At 54.0% G+C, this 22,678-nt stretch overlaps 1 protein-coding gene across 1 annotated transcript in view; it reads right to left on the reverse strand.

Moving 5' to 3' along the window:
• Positions 1-230: 230 nt before the first annotated feature.
• Positions 231-22,678, reverse strand: part of ZBTB47 (zinc finger and BTB domain containing 47) — a 23,645-nt gene continuing 1,197 nt past the window's right edge. Inside the window, exons 2-6 of the mRNA XM_082479606.1 lie at positions 11,127-12,497; positions 7,416-7,563; positions 6,396-6,511; positions 5,803-5,947; positions 231-5,644 (exon numbers count right to left, since the gene is read on the reverse strand). Coding sequence (XP_082335732.1) covers positions 5,277-5,644; positions 5,803-5,947; positions 6,396-6,511; positions 7,416-7,563; positions 11,127-12,497 — 2,148 coding nt within the window. The 3' untranslated portion in view covers positions 231-5,276. The remainder of the gene's footprint in view (positions 5,645-5,802; positions 5,948-6,395; positions 6,512-7,415; positions 7,564-11,126; positions 12,498-22,678) is intronic.

The following is a 22,678-nucleotide window of genomic DNA, read 5'->3' on the forward strand; positions in this document are numbered from 1 at the left end:
TGGCCCAGAGAGGTTCACCACCACCTCGCCAAGAGGCTGCTTCAGTCCAAAGGCAATCACAGATAAGAAATGCCAAAATAAATACTCAGAGAGACATCACTGCTCATTGCTGCCCAGCTTTTTCCCAGCTCAGGTGCACAGAGTTCTAGTGGCACAGGTCCCCCCCTGGGCATCTTCTCCGGGCGATGCCAGCAGCAAAGGAGTAGGTACATCCCAAGGGTGGGGGAAAATCATCTCTTCTTCCATTAGCTTCCCAATATCAGTGCTGACAGTAGCTGGCGAGGTTCCCACCACTCCATTTTACAACAGTAAAGGCACTGGGTGCTTTTGGATGGGTTCCTTGGTTTCTCCATTGCTTAGAGAAGAGCTCAGGGAGCCCCAGCTCATAGCTCACACAAATCTCATGGAGCCAGTAGGACCCCGGAGCTCAGCCCTCACCAAGCTCCTTCTTCCATCCCCTCATCACCCTTCCCTGAAAAGCTGTTTTCTTTGTTGGCCCCACAGCAGTCCAGCATACACCTCCCACCCACCAAACCCAACGCAAAGGTTATACGTGTGAAGCAATGCCAGTGGTGAACATGCCATGGGAAGCCCATCCTGCTGGGCTCTGACTCCTCACACAATTGCCTGAAAAGAGACTTTAAAAAAAAAAAAAAAAAAAAAAAAAAGGCAAAACTAAGGTAACAAAGACAGTGGTGGAGCTTTAGGTTTTCTTTTATAAAAGACAAATTGTTTATTGATTCAGTCCTTCCACTTGCAACCTCTTTGGTAACAGTCATAACACTTCCAGACTGGGAGAACCCAGTGGAAAGGCCCAATTCTGACCTCTCACCACTTTCAGGGCTCAGCGACCCCTGACGTGCCTTGGTGAGAGGCCAAAAGCAGGTTTCAAAGCACGGCCAAGGAACTGGCCTCTAGGGACAACCCAAAACAGCCTACCGTGACTCGTCTTGCTCGTGGGTGGCCCAGAGAGAAGCCTCAGCACCCCCAGGCAGAAGATGGCTCGGGATGGGGATGCAGGTTGGGCCCTTGGTGCCAAGGCTGACTCCGAGTTGTGCCCTGGAAGGCAGCTTTGATGCACCTCTTGGGACCTCCCAGGCATTGGCCAATGGGGCCACCAACAAAGCAAGGCTTGCCCGTTCCTGTGGTAGGCGATGACTTGCCCCAGTTGGCCCCATGCTGATGCACGAACCCGACCGTCTCAGCCTCCCCCTCATCACACCATCCCAAAGAGAGTAACTGCTGTACTTGGAGTTAAAGATAAACATATATTGATTACACATGGTCATAAAAAAAAAAAAAAGTAATAATAATAATAATACATTTCCTAGAACATTACTTAAGATGCTTCCGAAAAGCATCCAAGCTTCCCCTCCCCTCCCCGCCTTCCCTTATCTATACAGAATAAAGTGCTTCATTTAGTTTGTTCACACTAGTAGAGCCACCGATACACTCTTAACTTGGCATGTTTGGGCAACCGATACTGAATGCCATAAAATAATACAGAGCTGAACACCAGGCATGAGAAACCAGTTTTGAGGCAAGTGCTTGGGGTTTCATTCATTTCCTTCAAGTTCCATGCTACCGAGGTTGTTCTTATTCCTATTTTTTTCCTTTTGTTCAATTATTATTTTCTTCCTTTGCAAGTTTGAGCCACCTCCCGTCGTGGTTACGCGTCACTAGGCAGGGCTGCGTGTGGGGAAGCTCTCTCCGTCCGTGTGAACAAAGGGCGTCTGTCCATCCATCCTTCCCTCTCGACTTCAGGCAAACCAAGAGTTTAATCAATGGAGTTGTCTAGCAGCGGACGCTCATCTCTATTGCACTGTCACAGCCGTTCCCACCCGCCGGCCGTCCATCCATCATCACCTTCCCACCACGCTGGGGTTATGGCTGTGGTCAGAAGGGCCAGCCGTGCCTCATAGACATTATGAGGCTAACTGGTGTGTGCTACCAGGCTCCTGGGATATAGAAACCAAAAATGACCCTCCCCATGTGAATCCCTCCCTCCCCAGAGTTCAAATGATGGGGGAAAAAAAAAAAAAAAATTCAAACCCAGAGAGGTCTGGGGTTAGGCGCGTGGGCAGAGCCGTCAGCTGAAGGTTGTGTTGCGGCATATTCGTGGAAATCAAGCCCCTCTCCACCCTTGCGGTCTGTCGAAGAAGGGATGTGAGAGATTAAGGTGCAAGAGTTAAACGAAAAACAAATTTAAAAAAAAAATAATTAAAATAAAATATAAAAAGCTTGAAAACAACGGACCCAACTCCTCCACCTCCCGCCCCGTCTAACCCAACGGGTGCCAACAGGGCTGACCGGGATGGATGCGGGATGAGACACCGCGGGAGTGACTCATTTAAGCTCTTAGTACGTTAACGAAAACCAGACATGAAGAGACACATCAGGGCCAAGTCAGGGTGTAGACAAAAGGGCTCAGAGGCCATGTAGGGCTCCTGGGAACTGCCCAGGCCTTGGAGAGGGGAAGGAGCAGCAGGGATCTGGTTCTCCAAAGTGCTGTGTGCATGGTCACATCTCGACGTCTCCAAGTGGCTCTCGGGGCAGACTCTTGAAGGGGATTGAACGTGGCTGGGATCAGTCGCTGGGCTTTCTGCTGGGCTTCTAGCCTCAACGAGGAGCTCTCATCTCGCAGTGACATCCAAGCGGGACAGGTCCTCATCAGGAGAGGATGAAGTGGGACAGGGACAGGGAAAGCCACCTCTAGATACAAGGGAGCATGTGTCGGTGTGGGAGTTTGCTTGGGGGAGAAGTCTACTAGCCAGGCAGGCTGATAGGCTCCATCACAGAAGGTCCTACAGGCAAAGCAAGTCCTCCTCAGTGTGCAGTACTCCCATCCCATGTCAAGGCTGTGTGAGGGGAAAGAAATGTAAGGGAGACCGAGGGAATGGGGTATGGGAGGCAGCGGAGGAGGAGAGCATGGACCACTCTACTGAGGCCCTCCAACACCTCCAAGGGTATCACTGAAGGCTTCTCTAAAGCAGTCTTCCAGTCTGGGTAATGGTCCCTTCAGAAAGCCAATGGGCCCAAGAGCTGAGTGCCCACATCCCTCACAGGTGTGTGTTTGAGAAGGCTTTGCACCATCACAATAAGCCCCAGGGTCATGAAGGAAGGACAGCAGAAAAGCCTTTGGTACCCATCTGAGAAGGTCAATATGGCGAGGCAGCTCTGCCATGGCATCCTCCCTTTGATCAAAGCAGATGGAGACGAGAGTGAGCTCGCTGGTACTGACTGCGGTGCTGGGGATCTGCAGGATCCCAGCCAACATGAGGATGAAAAGCAATTTGTTACTCCATCATGCCAACACCCACAAGAGCAGCCAGCTTCCCAGAGATGTCCCCCAGAGAGTGGGAGGAACCACTCAGCAGGAGGGGACACCAATCACCTAACCTGTCACCCCAAACAGCACTCAGGAGAACAGCGGGTGCTCCCTCGTCCCGTCCTTATCAGAATAACACTCCTGGACGTCCCCGGTCAGCAAATCCTTCCGAGCATGTGGCTGAATCCTCCCGGCTCTGCAGGGACAACCTCAACACAGCCCAATTGCTTTGCTGATTCGGTCCAGGAGATAAAGCACCCAAGACTTCTTGCGGAGCCTGACGTGGCTCAGTCCCCAGCGCTCCCCTATCGCCCAGACCGAGGTGCAAATGGGAAGGGGCTCCTTCAGGCTGCCTAATGTCCTGTCTTCCTTCTTGCCTACCAACAGCCCTGCTCACCACCTCCTCTGTGACCTGACCCATGTCCGCACGCATCCTTGGGAGCAAAGCATCAGCTGCAACGGACCCCACCTCTTGGTTGGCACCTCTCTGCCTGTGGATGCTGTGCAGATGCTGCAGCGCTCCCAGCTCTCCTCAACGCCAAAGGGGACACTTTCATAGGCGGGGAGACCACACAGCCATGGTCAGGCCAATGCACAGCACCCCGGCTCACAGCACAGCAGCGAGAGACCCAGCTTGGACCCCAGCATCCAACAAAAAGTCAACGGCAAAGCCTTCCTCTTCTCCTCCTCCTCTGCCGGCATGAAGCCAGCCTGAATAACTGAAGCCAAAGACCAGCTCAACTTCAACAAGCACAACATGGTCGGAGAAGCACTAATGAATGCCGCGGGGCATCACCAAACCAACCACAGCCCTCACTGGTCTCCTCTGGTCCCCCCAAACCAAGGCAGGGCAACAGCTGCCGACTTCAAGGGGAGACGTAAAGCTTGGGAGAGGGATGCGGGCAACGAGCCGGAGGATGGGACATTGTCATCAGGCTGAACACGGTCTTGCTTTAGCTTTAAGCCTTGCAATGGGACCCAGCCTGGAGCTCGGGGGTTTATTTGAATTGTTAAGGCACTATTCTGGGCTGATTCTGCCAAGAAACGGTGGCATCCTGCTCCTCCGTCCCGGGTTGCCGCGGAGCCACCCTCCCACCAGTCCCGAGGCCATCTGAGCTCTGCCAGGGACACCTCTCCAACTCCAGAGCATCCCCAGGAGCCCAGCTCCTGCTGGAATTAGCAGAGAGGGCACACCAGAGCCCAGCTCCCTTAGGGTACCCCAAAAATGAATGCCCCGAGATGTGATGCCGCCAGCGTTTGTGCTTTCGCCTATTGAGGAGGAAAACCTGTCGCGGGGAAGGAAGACACAGCGAGGGCTGCTAATGAGAGCAGGCTGATAGCTTTCCAATGGGGACATCTGCTCGCTCGCCGCAGGCCACCGGGGCCGGCAGATGGGACCGGCGGGGGTTCCTCCGCGGTGCCCACCTCTCTTGGGAAAAGAGCCTTAATTGAAAGACCAGCTTTACAGTACAGGGATTCAAGCACCACTAGCTAGAATTCGGCTTATTATAAATATCGAAGCGCCGGCAGGCATCCATCCATCCATCCATCCATCCGGCTGGCGAGCGGGCACACAATGCCGGCAAGCTCAACCCCGGACAGCGCGGCATCCTGGTCCTCCAAGCCCTGCCAGCATCCCAGCACAACGATGAAGCCAACGCGCGGGAAGATGAAACGGAGAGCGACGCCTTTTACCTACACCCTTACGGACGGATGGCGGTTCCCCCTCCCCGACACCCACGCTCCTCGGAGAGGGGAGGGGGGGGGAGCTTCCTCCAGCTCCCTCTCTCTGTGGAGAATGCTGGGTGAGAAAAAGGAAAAAAAAAAAAACAACCCCAAAACGAGGAGAAGAGGGGGTAAAGAGCAAGCGAAGCCTTGGCTCCCCACGGGGAGGCGTTCCCGAAGGGCAGGGCAGTCCGTGCGGGCGCATGGCTGGGATGGGGGGCACCTAGTTGTTGTTCGAATTTATCCTCCCCGCAGGAAACAGGGGAGGGGGCGGCGGTAGGTGAGGAGGAGGAGGGAGGGTCTGTGGAAGGGGATGAAGCAGCGGCAGGGGCAGGGGGGAGACGCCGGGGCCGGGGGGCAGTGGCGCCGGGCTGGCGGCGGGTTGGGGGGCGGCTGTGTCCGAAGCCAAGGGGTTGCTGACGCGGAAACATTTCTCCTTGTGGGCTTTGAGCATGTTGGAGAAGCGGAAGCGTTGGCCGCAGACGTCGCAGGGGTACGGCTTCTCGCCCGTGTGGGTCCGGCGATGCCGCTTCATGTTGGGGCGGCTGGTGAAGCTCTTCCCGCAGATCTCACAGATGTAGGGCTTCTCGCCTAAGGATGGGGGAAGACGGATGAGAAGGCGGCGGCTGGACCGTCCCAACCCCAAAAACCCCGTCCTGCCATCCACCCAAAGATGCCACCCCCATCCCATCGCTCTTCCCCCGGGATGTTGGCCTTCAGGGGCTGGGGGCAAGGTGGGGAGCTCTCACCCGTGTGCGTCTTCATGTGCTCGTCGAAGTACTGCTTCATGTTGAAGTCCTTGCCGCACCACTGGCACATGAACTGCTTGTGGCCGATGTGGATGCTCATGTGGGAGCGCAGCTGGTACTTGTACTGGAAGCGCTCGTTGCAGTTCTGCGGGGGCGAGACAGGGATGAGCCGTTGATGAGGAACCAAAACACCCCCTCACATCCCCCCTCCCAAATCATCGGCATGTCAGAGCGGCACAGAAACCACTTTCCCCCACCCCCCCCCAAAAAAAAATGAACCCAAATAAATGGCTTTTCAGGATGTACTCAGCCAGGTTTGCAGGCTGGATGAGCTTGGGGTGGGATGCAAGGTCCAGATACTGAGGTACTGGACAGAGAGATCCTGGTGTTGGCCATCAATTTCATCATAGGGTTGGTTGGACCCTCAAACTGGGAGGGGATGCAAAGTTTGGGAGAGGGGGGAGCATCCCTATAGCTACGCCGGCAAATATACAGGGGAAACCCCAAGACGTGGAAGATCTTTCCCCAGATCAGTGTTTTTGTGCCCGTTTGAGAGGACGCAGGGTGGGGGAGACACACACACAGGACCTTACCTCGCATTTAAAAGGCTTTTCCCCGGAGTGCTGGAGAGAATGGACCTTGAGGGACATGCTGCGCTTAAAGGACTTCCCGCAGGTCTCGCAAGTGAAGGGCATGTCCTTGGTGTGAGCTGAAGCAGAGAGGAGCGGGGTCAGGCACCCTCCTCGCACCCCGAGCATCCATCTCCCCAAGTCCCGACTGCCGCTCCCAACACCGGTACCCGACCCCAGCAAACCCAAAGCCATCTCAGGAAGATGTGCGGCAGCAACAGATCGGGTACTCCTCTAATTGCCTGCCAAAACTCCCCTTTTTTGGGATCTCTTTGGTGCCTGCAAACCCCAGGGACTCAACCTCCGTTGCCATCTGCAATTTGCTTTTCAAAGCCCAGAGTTGGTGCGGTCTGGTCCTCTTTTACAAGCGAAGGATGGTTACCTCCTTTCATCACTTCTGAGGTCTTTTTTTTTCTGGTTAAATAAAATGGATGGAGCCAGGCTCTTCTCAGTAGCGACCAATGATAGGACAAGGGGTAATGGATTCAAGCTGGAACACAAGAGGTTCCACTTAAATTTGAGAAGAAACTTCTTCTCAGTGAGGGTGACAGAGCACTGGAACAGGCTGCCCAGGGAGGTTGTGGAGTCTCCTTCTCTGGAGACATTCAAAACTCGCCTGGACGCCTTCCTGTGCAACCTCATCTAGGTGTTCCTGCTCCAACAGGGGGATTGGACTAGATGATCTTTTGAGGTCCCTTCCAATCCCTAGCATACTGTGATACTGTGATACTGTGAAAATAAATAAGCTTCCCCAGCGCTGTGCCTGGTTGCTCCAAACCCAGCACGGAGCAGACGTACATCCAGCATTAAATACTGGGCCAAATTTCAAGGTCCCTGTGTTGACGTTAGAAAGCTCACCCAAGACTAAGTCCAGCCCTAAACTCCCAACATGGCAGCAACAAAAAAAATGCCCTTCATGGCCCACACGATGGATGGACACCCCTAACAAGATCTCCCCATGGCACCGGTGCCTCCCGCACTCACCAACCATGTGTTTGCGCACGTGGGCCATGGTGTAGAACTTCTTCTCGCAGATCTCGCAGGAGAACTTCTTCTCGGCGTAGCCATGGACGATCTTGTTGTGCTCATGGAGGGACCAGAGCTTCTTGAAGCCCTTCCCGCATGTCACGCACTGCAAAGAGAGAGGAGATGGGCAGGGAAGCAGGGGAACTCACCTTGGCACCACCAGCATTTTGGTTTTGCCAGGTTATCAGCTTCATCTGTTGAAAGGGAATGTCACTACGAAACCTAAAGCTAAGACATCAAAAATCATAATGACCAGCAAGTCTGCTACAGACCTTGTCGCTTTAAAACCTCCAAAACTTGATTTTCTATCCTTTGGACGGGGAAGTGGTGATGCCTTTCCAGGGAAGGACATGGCCTCTTCATCAATGGATGTACAGGACTTGTATAAACAGCAGCTCCCACACCAAAGGCCCTATTCCCAACTGGGCGTTTTATTCTTGCACACAATTAAGCTGTTACATAAAAAAAACAACAACCCAACCCATAACCAAAACCAACCCTCTCTGCATTAGAAGGCTGCAAAGAATATAGGAACAAGGAGAAGCCCAAGACAGGGCAGCGCAACCTCAGTCTTCAGTAGATATTATGGCTGCCCAGAGAGGTGGTGGAGTCTCCAACTCTGGAGCCATTCCAAACCCGCCCGGACGTGTCCTGTGCAACTGCTGTAGGTGCCCCTGCTCTGGAAGGGGGGTTGGACCAGATGATCTCCAGAGATCCCTTCCAACCCTGACCATTCCATGATTCTATGATATTTTACCAGTAAATGAGTTTTCCAAACATATCCAAATGGCCCAAAATGGACCCAAAACCAATCCACCAGCACAAGCAGAACAACGTGACATGCAAAGTCTCCCCGAAGAAGTTATGGCAGAGATTTGCTTCAGCTCCAACAACTTCAATGTTTCTCAGAAAGTTCCCAGGAAGAGCTCCCGCTTGAGCATGAGATCAGTTCAAGGTGCACGAGATCAGTTTGGTGCTCAGGGAAATACAGGAGAGTGAGGTCCACGCGGGAAACCATTGCTGTAGCAGGGGGACAGCAGGCAGCACCTGGCCATGGGCACTGCCAGGAGCCAAGGGACACTTCTTCTCCTTCACGTCTCCATGACTCATCTTCCTCTTGGCCAACAGGGATAAAACCATCTCTTCTTCTTGCTGGTGCATTGAGAAAATAATTCATGGCTTGGAGGCATCTAGCAACAGCATGGCTGAGTGGTACCAGTAAGCCCAGGGGGAAATTTCCCAGCAGGGCTTGAAGCAGTGCAGGCAGCACAGCTTCCATCGTCTCCTACCCAGAGGAACAGACGCTTTTTGATGAGTTTAAATCAAATTTTGCACCAAAAGAGGCTGTGATCCCATGAAAAATATACCATTATGCCATGTAGTCACAGGATCTTGCTATATATAATTCTATTTAGGTGCCCGGGAGGCAAAATTAGGGTCAGAGAGGCATTCCCAACACTCGTCGACTCCACCTTGCCATGCTTGAATATCAACATGAGTAGTCCTCTGAGTTTCACTGTTCCAAAGTAAATACTTCCACGGATCAGAACAGTTTTATTTCTGCTTTAAGAGACATTTCAGGACAAATTCAGGACCGGAGCCTGTTATCAAAGACACATCGATATCCATTTCCTCCACTTAAAATCAAAGAGGCTGCAAGGGGAGTTTTAAAATTCAAAGTAAAAAGCACCGTATGTAGGAAAAGTCCGCCGGGCTGGGACCAAGCACCCTGGAGGGGTGAGCTCTGTGTCCCCCGTTACCGCAAAAAAAAAAGCATCACTCGAAAATGTGGAAGTAACATCCAAAAGAAGGGGAGGGGGGAAATGAGAAGATAAATTATTGCAGGTTAAGAGAAAAACCTTACTGAACCTGGCCAAAAAAGAGTTTGAGAAACAACCCGATAAAGCAAAGGACGACTCATTTTTCAGGCAGCAGAGGCAGGATGCCCGGTACGGTGTCCGCAGGGCTGCGGATGGTGATGGGAAACAATCGCAAGGAGCGAGGTGAAGCCTAACACGATCCTAAAGCGTTATGGATGAAATCTGGGGACAAAACAGGGACCAGAACGGGACAAGCAGGATGGTCCCTCCACAGATCAGGTTAAAAACCCAAGAAATAAAGATCGTCCATTACAGGTACGGAGTTGAAAAAATCCCTTTTCCACCCAGCTATAATTCCATGGTATATTGAAAAAGTTATTCGATATTATCAGAGTAAGTGGAGTGAATTTGGCTATTTGTAAAATTAAAAACGCTCAACTAAGTGAATGTAACGATCCACGTTTTCTGCAGAAGGAGGTCACCGCACGGGCAGCTGTGGTTCATCCTATTCAGAAATGGCTGGAAAAAGGGAGAAAAAGTGGGGAAAAAAAAGCAATGAGGTGACAGCCCCGTGGTATCCATCAGGAAAACAGATGAGCCTGAAGAAATATTCTGGGGAAAACCCATTTTTAATTGCGCAAGCTTTACGATAGGCTCCAAAACAGCCACCGCCACACAGGTATCAGAGCTACGCTCATCCATTCTGGGAAAAAAGCATCCAAAAAAAGCAACCTCAGAGGTGTGAATTTTTCAGGAAGATGCACCAAACGGCCTGCGTGGGCAGCGGTTCCTTCACCGCTTGAGCCGAGACCACTCCTGCCCCAGTATTCCCTGCACGCCCTAACACCGAGATCTGCTTCATCACCCATTTTATTTGGGGTGCCATCATTGAAGGGCTCCAGTAGCACTTGGCTCACGTTGCCTTCATCTAGAAGAGCTGCAAAATCATCTGAAATCTGATCGTGGTGGGAAGGATGACGGGCAAAGCTCTCCAGAAGCTGTTGGTTTTTTTAATTAGTAGTGGCAGCGTCACGCAAAACAGCTCGTTGGGGATGAGGAGATGGGTTGGAGGCGCCTGCAGGAACGCACATGTTTGCTTCTCCAATGGCATGCCTACCTGTCCCCCCAAAACTGCACTGATTTGCCGGAGTCGATGTGCAAACTCAGATGAGGATCTTGTTAGCGTTAGGCAAAGGACACATCGAGCCTGAGCCACGCACGGATGTCAAATGCATTCGGAAACTCGCTAATACTCAAGCTAAAGAGCACAAAAGGCAGATTAAAACCATTTTAATTCGTGTCAGCAAATCTTTGAATTAAGCTAAATTGGTTTCAGCCTGGGTGGGAATGGCTGGAGTGTGTCTCCATCAGGGGCTCGCAATGTTTTATCCAGATTAACCGAATAAACTCAAAAGAAAAATTACTGCTCAAAAATTATTCCATGTTTCCACCCAGCTGGCCAAAGGGAAGCCACAGTCCCCCGGCACAAATCCTCCAGTCCCATGCCACCATGGGACCCTCTGGAGCCTGAATACGAGTCACGGGTGAAGTGAGGTTCCCTCCTGTCTGCCATGTACCCCCCACAACATCAAAAATATCATTTGAGCATGAGCCTGTCCCATGCTGTAGCTGAGTGGGATGTCCTCCGTGGTGGGTGGGATGTCCCTCTCCCACTGGGACATCCCATCATGGTGGGATACTCCTCCTTTGGTAGGATGATCCCACCTTGATGGGATGCCCATCCCCAGTGGGATGCTCCACCCCTTGATAGGATGGTCCCCCCTTGGTGGGATGTCCATCCCTGGTGGGATGTCCATCCCCTGGTAGGACGTCCCCAGGGCTGACTCACCTGGATGTTCTTCTCGCAGTCAGTCTGGTGGTGCAGCAGCAGCTCGCTCTCCAGCAGGAAGCGTTTGCCACATTTGTCGCAGATCTGCATGCGGCTGTGCGTGACATTCATGTGTTTCTCCAGGTACCAGCGATTGTTGAAGACCCGGGGGCACTTCTTGCACGGGTAGTGTTGTTTTTCCTCCAGCTTCACCTTCTGGCCCAAACCATCCTGTTCCTTTTTCCTCTTCCTCCCTCGCTGGCCTTCCTCTTCCTCCTCCTCCTCCTCTTCCACCTTGGCCATCTCCTGGGACCTTGTTGCCATGGCAGGTTTGGTGGCTTTGGATGCCCGGCTGCCTCTGCGGGGCTGCCCACCCTTTTCCCTTTTCACCTCCGACGCATCTTCATCATCGTCATCGTCGTCCTCTTCTTCTGTTGTCTCCTCCAGGTCTTCCTCCTCGCTGTGCTCCTCCTCCTCCTCCTCGCCCACCTCCGCATCTTCCTCCTCTTCCTCCTCCTCCTCTCCTTCCTCATTCTCCTCCTCCCCATCCTCCTCCGTGTCATGCCCATCGCCGTCAGGCCGCCCCATCACGGCCGCCTCGCTGGCGGCTGCCTTCCCCTCCATGCCCTTGGAGACGTTGAGGGTCTGGTTGTTGAGGTTCACCTCCACGATGATCTGCTCCCGGTTGTAGGAGCCCTGGCTGTCCAGGTCCTCCTCAGACTCTTCGCCTTCCATCTTACAGACGGCGCCCGGATCACCATCCTTCTCCTCCTTGTAGTACTGCTTGGCTGGACCAGGGGGGAGCGTCCCACCACCTGCTCCATCCTCCACCCGCACCGAGTAGGGGTCGTTGCCCTCCCGGGCGTAGATCTTGGGATGGGGGGCGTCCACCTCCTGCTTGATCTCGCAGTAGTAGGGCGGGGGTCCGGCGCAGCCCTCAGCGGGCAGGGCCATGTCGGCGGCCAGGCTGAGCGAGCGGGTGTCGAGGAGGTCCTGGCAGGAGGAGGCAATGTTGTTCATCTGCAGCACGGCGGCCGCATTCAGCACGTCCTGCACATTACAGGAGTTGACGAGGAGCTTGGAGGTGTAGATGAAGTTGAGGATCTGCTGGAGGCCCTGCGAGGTGAGGGCTTCCAGCGAGAGCTCCACGCGCTGCAGCTGCTTGTTTTGGGTGAAGAGGGAGTGGAAGAACTGGCTGTAGGCCGCCAGGACCCCCTTGTGCGCTGGGAAGATGCTCTTGTGCTGCACCAGCACGATGTCCACGTCGCACAGGTCCGGTTGAAAGAGGCGCTGCTCGTTCAGTCTGTCCATCAAACACGTGAAGTGGAGGGCTACATCCTCCACCAGGGAGTACTCAGCCGAAGGGTAGTCAGTCGTTTTTTCAACTATCAGCTGTGGGAAGGAAGGAAATAAAATCATTCAGGAGGGCTCTTTCCCCAGGAAAACAACCCGTCTGGCCACGCTACCCATCCCTGTTCCTGCATCCCAAGTCAGAGATGCCACTTGAGAAGCTCCACTACCAGCCCTGGCTTGGAGATGCCAACCAGAAAGCTCCACCACCAGACCCAGCTTCCAAACACCAAGAAGCTCTACCACTAGGACCAGCTTGGAGATGCCAACCAAAAAGCTCCACCACCAGACCCAGCTTTGAAACACCAGGAAGCTCTACCACTAGGCCCAGCTTGGAGATGCCAACCAAAAAGCTCCACCACCAGACCCAGCTTTGAAACACCAGGAAGCTCTACCACTAGGTCTAGCTTGGAGATGCCAACCAAAATGCTCCACCACCAGACTCAGCTTCGAAACACCAACCAGGAAGCTCCACCAACAACTTGAGTCCAGGAGACTCAACCAAGGAGTAGAAAGCCCAATGAAAGGACAGACCAAGGCCATACGAGCATCCACTGACATCCCTTCACCCTGGGTAGGAGGCACCATGGCCACCCCACCACCAAAGAGGTCCAAACACTAGCTCAGCTGTCCACAATCACAGGGAGAAGACGCCACGCAGAGGAAGAGACACCTCGATAAATCCTCAATCTCCTGAACCAGACGGGGACCCCGAGGGGACATTTGCCCCACGCAGGAAGACAATTTTAGGCACCAGCTGAGATTTAACCACCTAACTAGAAGGAAAATAGGATTTTAAACCTCCCTACTTCTACACCGTAATTACATAAAACACGACATCCTCTAATATTTACCGAACCACGCCGCGTGCTCTGACTCACGTTGGCGGTTAACTCACCGGCTGGATTCACCGGGATGATTTATGCGCTTTTTTAATGCCCGTTTTAAATCGTCCAGGGGAAAGGCGCTACCTGGAAAAATTCATGTCAGGGAGATGCAGCCCCAGGCTGAGAAACGCCGCAACCGCCAATGCTCCTCAGACGGCGTTTGCTGGATATTTAATTTAGCTCACGTATATTTTGCACGGTGCAGACCACCCCTGGACTTTCATCACCTCTCCTGGGGACACCTGAGCCCTGGGATGGGTTTGTTGGCTGCATCCCAAACACAAGGGATATCCCGTACCTTAAATCCCGCGCCCGGTATTAAAAGCAGGTGGCATATCCCCTTTCCCTCTGCTTCCCTTCAGCTTTCCGTGCTGCACGCACAACTCATGGATGGAGGCGGATCCAGCCATGTTAATGCCCTCTTTCCCCACCGTCGTGGGATGTGACCAAGGACGCGGTGCAGAAAAGCGGTGGAGATAGAGGGTTCAGCCTGACGGGTTTATCCCGCACCTCCCGCTCCAAAAAGAGTTTCTCAGCTCCCATTTTTTTCTGGGACAAACGGCAGCTCTTGATCAACACATGAATTCCAGCAAGACACATTTTGTTTATCTTTTTTTTTTTTTTTTTTTTTTGTGAGCCAAAGGCAAAAGCACACACAGACAAAAATGTTTAAATAATTAAAAAAGGGTGTTTTCTTCTGTTTTCTCAACATGGAAAAAAAAAAAAAAAAACCAAAAAAAACCCAAACCTTCCCCCCTCCCTGCCAAAATTTTTCATTTTCACTGAATTTCTGCTCCACAACCAACCCGCCCGACCCACGGCCTCGTCTGCCTCGCGTCGTCCCGATGGCCTCAGAGAACCCTGAGAAAGACCCACATCCAGGGAAAACGGGGGTGGGGGGGGGGGGAAAATCAGCTCTTGGCTCTGCAGCCTGGAGTGGGGCAAAGAGGGAATAAAAGAGGGGAGTTTTATATAGATTTATAGACTTTTAACATATATTTTAGTATATTTATTTATTTATATATCTATATTCAAAGTCTTTTATAGATATATTGAGCAACTGGGTCTAGTGGGAGGTGTCCCTGCCCATGGCAGGGGGGTTGGAACGAGATGATCTTCAAGGTCCCTTCCAACCTAAACCATTCTACGATATATAAATAAATACATATATATGTTTTAAAAACAGATTCTTTATGGGCATTTGTTATAAAATGCTGCATCCCAGCTGGAACATCCACCCACCCCGTCATTTTCGAAGCCTCGCGGTTGCCAAGGACATTTCGACGAGAGGAACTTGGACGGCTCAGCCCCCCGCAAGCGCGTAGACAACAAATAACGATATAATAAATATCGAACGCCGAAGAGCTTTCAGCGGAGCCGTTTGCTGTTTGCCGGGGACTCTCCTGCTTTATTTTCACTACGAAAAAAAAAATTAATTAATTCAGGTTTTTCCTCCTGGGGTCCAGCTCACCCTGCTCCCCATATAGGATGCTCCAAGCCCGGCATGGAGAAATGGGTTAAAAACAGGGGGAATTGGGTCTGCCGGGCAGCATTGCCTCTGCACAGCCCAGCCTGGAAAACAAAAGCTGGGGGGTTTTATTGTTGGTTTGTTTTTTTTTTTGCTCCGGATCGAGGTTTTTTGGCAAAAGGGGCTGACCCCTCACCCAGCACCGGGGCTTGCCAGGCGGCTCTAATCAGTCCCAGCAGCGGCGAGGACAATGCGTGTCTTGGCCGCGTCCCGTCGGTGACTTCAGCCCGGCTTTGTCAGCGGGAGGTTTTTGCTCTTTTATTATTATCAGATGCTTTTCGTGAGCTCGCCCGGAGCCGGAGCCCCAGCCAAAGACAAGAGGCGCCCGCCGGGGTGAGATCCCAAGAAAGACCCTAACTTGCCCCAAAGTACCCCTCCGGCAGCTCCCGTCTCTGCAACGCCATTGGAGCGGAGAAGCCCGATTAATCAGGTTTAATGGGAAGGTTAAAGCCATTACCCTTCCCCTGGGAAAACACAAATATCTTAAACATATATATTTTTTAGAAAAAATATTTTAAAAAAATCCATTTTAAAATATATTTTTAAAATATATCTTTTTAATAATAAATATAATATATAAATATTATAATATAATATATAAATATATTTTTTAAAGACTTATTTAAAAAAAAAAAATTCAAAATCACAGTTTTGCTCTCGTCCCCCATCCCCACCTTGGCCCTCTGGGTCAATTGAGTCCCATGAGCAGCCCAACGCGGCACCGCAGGAGCAGGTCACCCATCCCACCCCCACCCCGAGCCTGGGCTTGGGGTGCTCCTTGGCTCCATCACACCTGAGCGAACCCCCAACTCCCGCCACACGCCGATGACCTCCGGGCGAGGCTCAGGCATCGTCGGCGCTGCGAAAAACCCCGTCAAAATTATTCGAAAGCAGCGTGGCCGCAAAAGTCCCCACCCCGAAGGGATGGCGGTGCCTCCAGACAGCCCTCCCCGCCCTAACGCTGCCCTCCGGCTCTATTTTAAGAGTGTTTCCAAGTGATGCTGCCAAAGCCCCGTCCCGAAACGGCCGGCAGAGAGGGAGGGAGGCCGGAGGACCGGGAGGATGCTCGGGGGGACTGAGGGATGCGGGTCAGTTGAGCCCCGATGGTGGGGGGATGAGAGGAAGAGATATGGGTGAGACAGGAACGATGAAGATGCTGATGGGCGCCGGACCGGGATAACCTCTCCCCGAGAGGCCACCAAAAATCCCAATATAGGAGATGGAGCGGGAGCACAGCCCCACTCCCACCCGCATCCCCCCGCGTGCCTCAGTTTCCCGTGCCAACACCCAATCACCTCCCTTGAAAGGAGGCCGCCGCTGGATTTAAATCAATATACCAAAATAAAACGCTATTTATCTTAGCGGGTATTAAGAGTCAGAACCCAAAAAGCTCCTGTAGCAATAAATGCCACCCCCCCACCCCCAAAAGGACCAATAGGTCGGGTGACCCTGAATATATTTATATATTCGAAGCTGCAGCCCCCCAGAAGACCACCTCTGACATTCAGCGGCCTCTTTATTTATTTATAGCCACGTCTCTCGCCCTCAGCACCGCAGCACTGAGGACCACGAGTCCCTCTCTCCCGTATTAGCAGAAGGACGGGGGTTTCGGGGGGCATAAAAAGCACACTGAGGTGACCACAAGCCCCCCACTTCACGCCGGGCAAACCAGTCGCCCGCAAACCAGTTTCCGTCGGGCACAAAATTTGGGGCTTTCCTGAAAATTTTTCAGCCCCCTCAAAACCTCCCACGAAAACCAGCGATCCGGTTTTCCCTATCGTTCGCAACCACCCCAACGTTTACCAATGACCTTCAGTATTAAATTGCATTAAGGAGAAGTGCTTTAATAAGTAGCTGAATACGACGTTCGCACCTGCTCCTCTAGGAAAAAAAAAAAAAAAAAAAAAAAAAAAGTAAAAAAAACCCCACATCCTATTCTCAATTTGAACACCGCTGCGTTTCAGGGAGAAAGAACTTAGTTGAAACTCTTTCGTGCCACAACTTGACTTTCGCTGCAGAAAGAAACAGCGCGGAAAACCCGTTTTCACGGATTGATTCGAACGCTACGACGGCGTACCGCTAGAAATCCCAAAGACGCCCCCGCTGAGGGTTTTCATCCTCAATCCCCTGTAATTTGCCCTCTGCTTTCAAGACCCTCAGATGAGACTGTCAGCCTTTTCGCCGGAGTTTTGAGGCCGTATAGGTTGGGTTTGCTTTTTTTTTTTTTTTTTTTAAGGATGATGTGATGCTCCCGTCTTCCCACGATGCCCAAAGCTGGGATGCACCCGGATGGAGCCGTCCCAGAACCGGCAGCGCCGTCCGGACCGTATTCATCCCATACATCGCCAAAACCCTCAAAACCACCCATTTTTTGGACCACGGCCACACGCGGAAACCTGACAGCGGGGCAAAACACATCCCAAGGCACCCTTCCCCTCACCTATCGCCTACCTTCACCTCTCCGCGCGCCCATCGCCCCCCTCCCCCGGGGACCTCTCCCGCGGGCGCTTCACCCTCCCACAGCCTGGGGCTGTGCCGGGCAAGGGGCGGGGGGATTTGTTCGCTTCTCCAACGCGTGTTTTTATTTAATTAGGGGAGGGTTGTCCGGAAAAACAAGCAGGAAGGGAAAACAATAGCTCGGCCGCAGCCCCGCCTTGGCGAGGCGCCGGCCGACACGGCCCCAAGCGCCCACCGCCCGCATCCTGCCTGCCGGGATGCTGCCGAGGCTGGACCGGCCGCTCGCCAGGGGACGGTGCCATCCCAGCTGCCAAAGTTGGGGATGGCCACGTCTTTTAGGATGGTGGTGACACCATCTAAAGCGGTGATTCCCCCTCCCCTCCCCCCCCACGTGGTGCCTAAAAGGCTTGAGGCTGCCCAAAATAAAGGCCTGTGCAGGCAGCAGGGAGAGGACGCGAGAGGAAGGGGTTCAGCGATGCTCCCAGAGCCTGTCCCACCCCGGGGTGTCGGGCACCCCGAAAAACACCTCCCAGCCTCTGTGCGAGTGAAGAAGAGCGCTACCCCAGCTGGGGGACAGTCAGATGCTTCCCAGGCTTTCCCCCCCCCCCCCCTTTCGGTTGGGTTTGGTTTTTCTTAATAGCATCCAGCACTCACAGGCTTCGGCTCAAAGATGCTTTTCCAAGGAGCAGCCTGGGAACGGGGACAAATCCCATTCCCTGTCCCCTGGCAGCCGGGGAGACGCCTCTGGAACCAGGGAAAAAGGTTCATTCGGGTCATTCGTGCGAGCGCAGCGGCCACCCACGGCTTGGGGAGAGCCGGGGGACGAGGTGGGACGGGCAACACGAGGCTTCATCCCATGGGGAGCGGGCACCGGCTTCCCGGCAGCACAGCCCGCCGAGGGTTAATGGTTGGTTGCTCTGATTTATTTTATTTTACTTTTTTTTTTTTTTAAAAAAAAAAGTTTTTAAACCCCACCAGCCACTCTGGGCGTCTTGCTCCTTTTCTTTCGCGCGCCGAGCTGCAACGGCACAGCGACACTTCGCAAGGACAGACAGACAGACCAACCCCTCCGCCGTGCCCCATCCCCAAACCAGTCCAGGGTGGGGATGCTGCAAAGCTGTTCCCAGAGGATGCCACCGCCACCGCCACCACCCACTGGGGACACCGTCCCTCTGTTCCACCGTGGGCGACAGCGGAGGGCATCGCTGAGCCCTCAGATCGGTAATCTCCATCCCGACACATGCGAAGGCGAACACCGTCCCCTGCGCAAACACAGCATCCCCGCCGCAAAAATACCGAGGTTTCAGCTCGGTGCCGCATTCTTTCCAGCTCAGGACAAGCCTCAATCCCTCTGCTCCGGCGGGAGAGTGGAGGCACTGAAGATGGGCTGCATGCACCCGTCCGTCTGTCCCTGTCCCCTCCATTGGGGCCAAAAGGGCTTTCTTTGGGTGCAGCTCAGCTGACACACGGTGCGGAAGCTCTCCGGGTAATTCATAACCTGCGCTGAGCCCGTAGCAAAGTCTGGAAGGATGCTGCTGGATTTTGGCATCCTCCTGGCAAACATCAAACGCAGCCGGGGCAGCCGAGCCATGGGGTCCCCGCCAGCGCCTGGCGCAGCTAGTGACACCCGGCTGATGGAGATGTCCCCGAGCCACCGCCCTGGCACGGGAGCAGGGAGCGGGACGGGATGCTGCCCTCCTGTCCGGGGGATGCAGGACCTCCTGCAGAGCCAGTGCTGGGGTGGAAGAGCCTGGGACACACGTACACGAAGCCACTGTCCCCCTCCTTCCCCTCCCCCGAGAAAAACAAGAGGAGGAAAGATCGAGGGAGGAAACGAGGACAAAACCCAACGCTGACCTCCCCAGCCGGGCTGTCGGCCAAGCGGCTGTGCCAGTGGCCAGCTCCGGACCGCTGCCCAGCCCGGCGCGCGCCGCGCGAGGCCGAGGAGAAGGCGAACATCATCCCCTCGGGACCCTACAGGTGTCCCCAGTGCCACCAAGGGAGGGGATGGATGCAGCGGGGCAGGTGGTGCACCGAGCCCGCCGTGACTCATAGGACCCCAAATTGAGCGCAGGGAGCGTGGATGGGTGCAACGGGGCAGTCACCGCGCTGCTTGTGCGCGGCCCGAAGCCATCGTGTCCCCAAGCCAGCCTCAAGCCCACATGCTGCCATGCAATGGCCGGGAAGAGGCCGAGATCCCCAGAAAGCAAGGTGGATGGAAGGAAGGAGGGATGGGAGGAAGGATGGATGGATGACACCTCCTCCCACACGCTGCCGAATTAGGTCAGTGCCAGACGGCAGCATCCCCCTGCCCGGCATCGCAGTGCCTATCCCTGGTGAAGCCACCGTCACCTTCCAGGTGGGACAACACCAAGATGGGATGATAACTCCAAGGTTTGCCCCACCCCCGGCTCCCATCAGACCCTAAAACCACAGCATTTTCTAACCCAACTCCAGACCACACAATTGCCAGAGAGGTCCAAGGCTGAGCCTCTCCCAGCATTCCAGGCAGGGCTTTCCATCCCGGAGCATCCTCCCCAAACCCTGGCACTGACCCTAGGGATGGTCCCCACCTCCAGCTCCATCCTAAACCCAACCTTGACCAGGGGCTCTTTGGGAAGCACCAGCCATTCTCCTCTGGTCCAGGCATCCTTCTTGTCCAACACTTGAATGTTTTTATGAATGTGCATTAAAATGGCTTATTTTTGTCACGGCTGTCCAGCAAATTCAAGCAGCTCGGGGTGTTAGTGGCCCTGGCTCCAAGCAAAAGATATAATAATAAAAATAATTACAATAAATAGCCTTTTTTAAATCTTTAAGCCCTCTACCCATCATATCTGCACCGCCATGACCAGACTTTCCCTATATCCAGAGTCATCCAAGGTTTCACCATCAGGAGAAGCTGCCGAAGCACTGAGGTTGGCAGAAGCCAACAACAGCCCCGAAGGACATGGGGACAAGTCCTCAGGTGTCCCCCCGCAGCGAAACCCAACAGGACCAGCCCTGCCCTGCAAATACCGCTCCAGCAACACAACGCAACGCAACGCGTTCCCTTTCAAAATAAGAGAGGACAAATTAGGGGCAGGCGGCACCGAGCCTGACCCCGAGATCGTCCTCCCCACCGGCATCCACTCCTCCAGCCTCCGCAGGGACCACAGGTCCCGTGGGATGTCAGGGAACATGTAGGATGCAAACCACACGGGGGGGGGGAGGGGAGACCCGGGGATCCCCTTTTTTGGGGGCCGCGCAAACGTGGCAGCAAAATAAGAACTTCAGCTCTTGCTCTTCCCGGAGAGCACTTTGTCACAGCCATTGCCACGTCCCCATCCAAAAAGGCTCAAACACAGCAGCGCCGGAGAGCCCTTAGTTTTCTCCTCCACCAGGCGCCAGGAGGGAGGATGGGGAAATCAGCGATTCCCCCGAAACCTTCAAAGACCCTCTGATGTTCTGACACATTCAGTTCATCCGCAAAAGGTTTCTCCCTATTTTTTTTTCCCCTCCCCGAAGCAAGAAAATCCGCATCTTAAAAATAACCAATATTTAATCGACTCGCAGGCAACCTCCCGCTTCCCCTCCCTCCTTTGCAAAGGAGACATCTCCGAAGGCAGCGGCGGGTTATTTTTATGAAGGGGGGGGGTGACATGACTCTCCTCCAGACGCGAGACAGAAATACGAGGCCATTTATCTCACCCGACTCCGGCGTTTGCCTGGTAATAACCTAACGCGCCGTTAATTCCTCGCGGGGAGAACAAAGCTCCGCCGCGAAGCCAAACCGGGCGGCGAAGGGGACCCTCCGGCTGCCCAGTGCAGCGTTTAGCCCCGCCGGTATCCTCGGGGGAACTCCGCGGTCAGAACCGAAAACGTTTGCACCAAGCCAGAAAAAAAAAATTTCACCCCAGATGCCAACCAAAAAAAAAAAAAAAATTAAAAAAAAAAAAATAAATCCCTTAATATCTTTCCAAGGAGGGTTTTTGCTCCATAAAGCAATTTTTCCTCTGGTTCTTGCTGAGGCCGGGCGTGGAGGAAAGGTTTTAATTCCCAACTTTTCCCCTTCTTCCTGGTGGGGCTGCTCGCTCGGGTGGGCTCCGGGCATCTCCATCCCCACCTCGGGGCACGGAATAACCCCCCCCCCCCCCCAAACCACCCCTGCTGCCTCCCCAGGTCCGACTCGGGGGGGGGGGAAGGGGGGGGAGAGGTCCCCATCAGCATCTCCCTCCGGAGGGGATGCAGGGGCGGTTTCGGCAGCCGATTTAACGGCAGCAGGAATTTTGCAGGCCGACCGGCAACGAACCCAAACCTCATCCCGGTTATCCCCCCCCCCCGATACCGGGGCCGGAGGTTGGGGGGGTGCCGAGCCCCCAGCCTGACATCCCGGCCATCATCTCACACACCGCCTCAGCGTTGTTTCCTTTATGTTGGTTTTTTTTTTTTTTTTTTTTCTTTTTCTCCCCTAAACCTTGCACTTTCTTCCCCTTTCCGAAATGCCGCTCGAACCATTACGGGCACAGAGCCACGGCCGGGGCAATCACAGCCCCGCACTTTTAGGGATGGGGATGGGGGGGGGGGGCGGAGAAGGGGGATGAAGGGGAGGCACTGGGGAGGGGGGGATAGATAGCAGGAACCGCTTTCCTTAGGACCCACACATCCTAAAGGATTTCCAGTCCATCTTCCCGGCTCAGGCCTGCGCTCTGCAAGTCAAACTAACCGCACACACACACACCCCCCCCCAAAAAAAAAAAACAACACCCCAAAAATAGGTCAGTGCCGCAGGCGAGAGCCCTGGAACAGGCCTCCCGCCAGTATTATAATTGTAATAATAATTATTATTATTATTATTTTAAGGGCATGCATGGAAAATCCCGTCGCACGCCCGAGGGGGGGTGGGATGCTGCCCCCTCCCGCGCTCAGGGCCTGTGGGGTACCGGGGTGAGCACAGCATCCCCCACCGTGGGAAAAAGGGGGGGGGGGGGGGGGGGCCGGGGCAGGGTAGGAGCGAGCCGGGGGAAGGGGGGGGGGGGGGGAATTAGCAAAATGAAGGAGTCATCCGGGGAACAACAACAAAAAAAATAAAAATAAATTAAAAAAAAAAAAAAAAGGCCGAGGAAGCGGCAGGCTGCTCCTGCGAATCCCCCGGCCTGGGCTCGAAAAGTTTCCCCCCCCCTCCATTCCCCCCCCCCAGTCCCCGGCAAATCTCCCCAGTTGTCCCCCCCCGAACTGGAGCCCCGAGGTGGGCTGGGAGCCGGGGGAAGCGCCCCCCCCCCCCCCCCCCCCCGCCTTTCCCCAACCTTAGAGGTGCTGTATCGCACAGCCCCCCCCCGCCTTTCAACCCCCCCTAAAGCCCCCCCATCACC

The sequence above is a fragment of the Vanellus vanellus genome (genome assembly GCF_965231255.1).
Source record: "Vanellus vanellus genome assembly, chromosome: 2".
Taxonomy (NCBI): Eukaryota; Metazoa; Chordata; class Aves; order Charadriiformes; family Charadriidae; genus Vanellus; species Vanellus vanellus.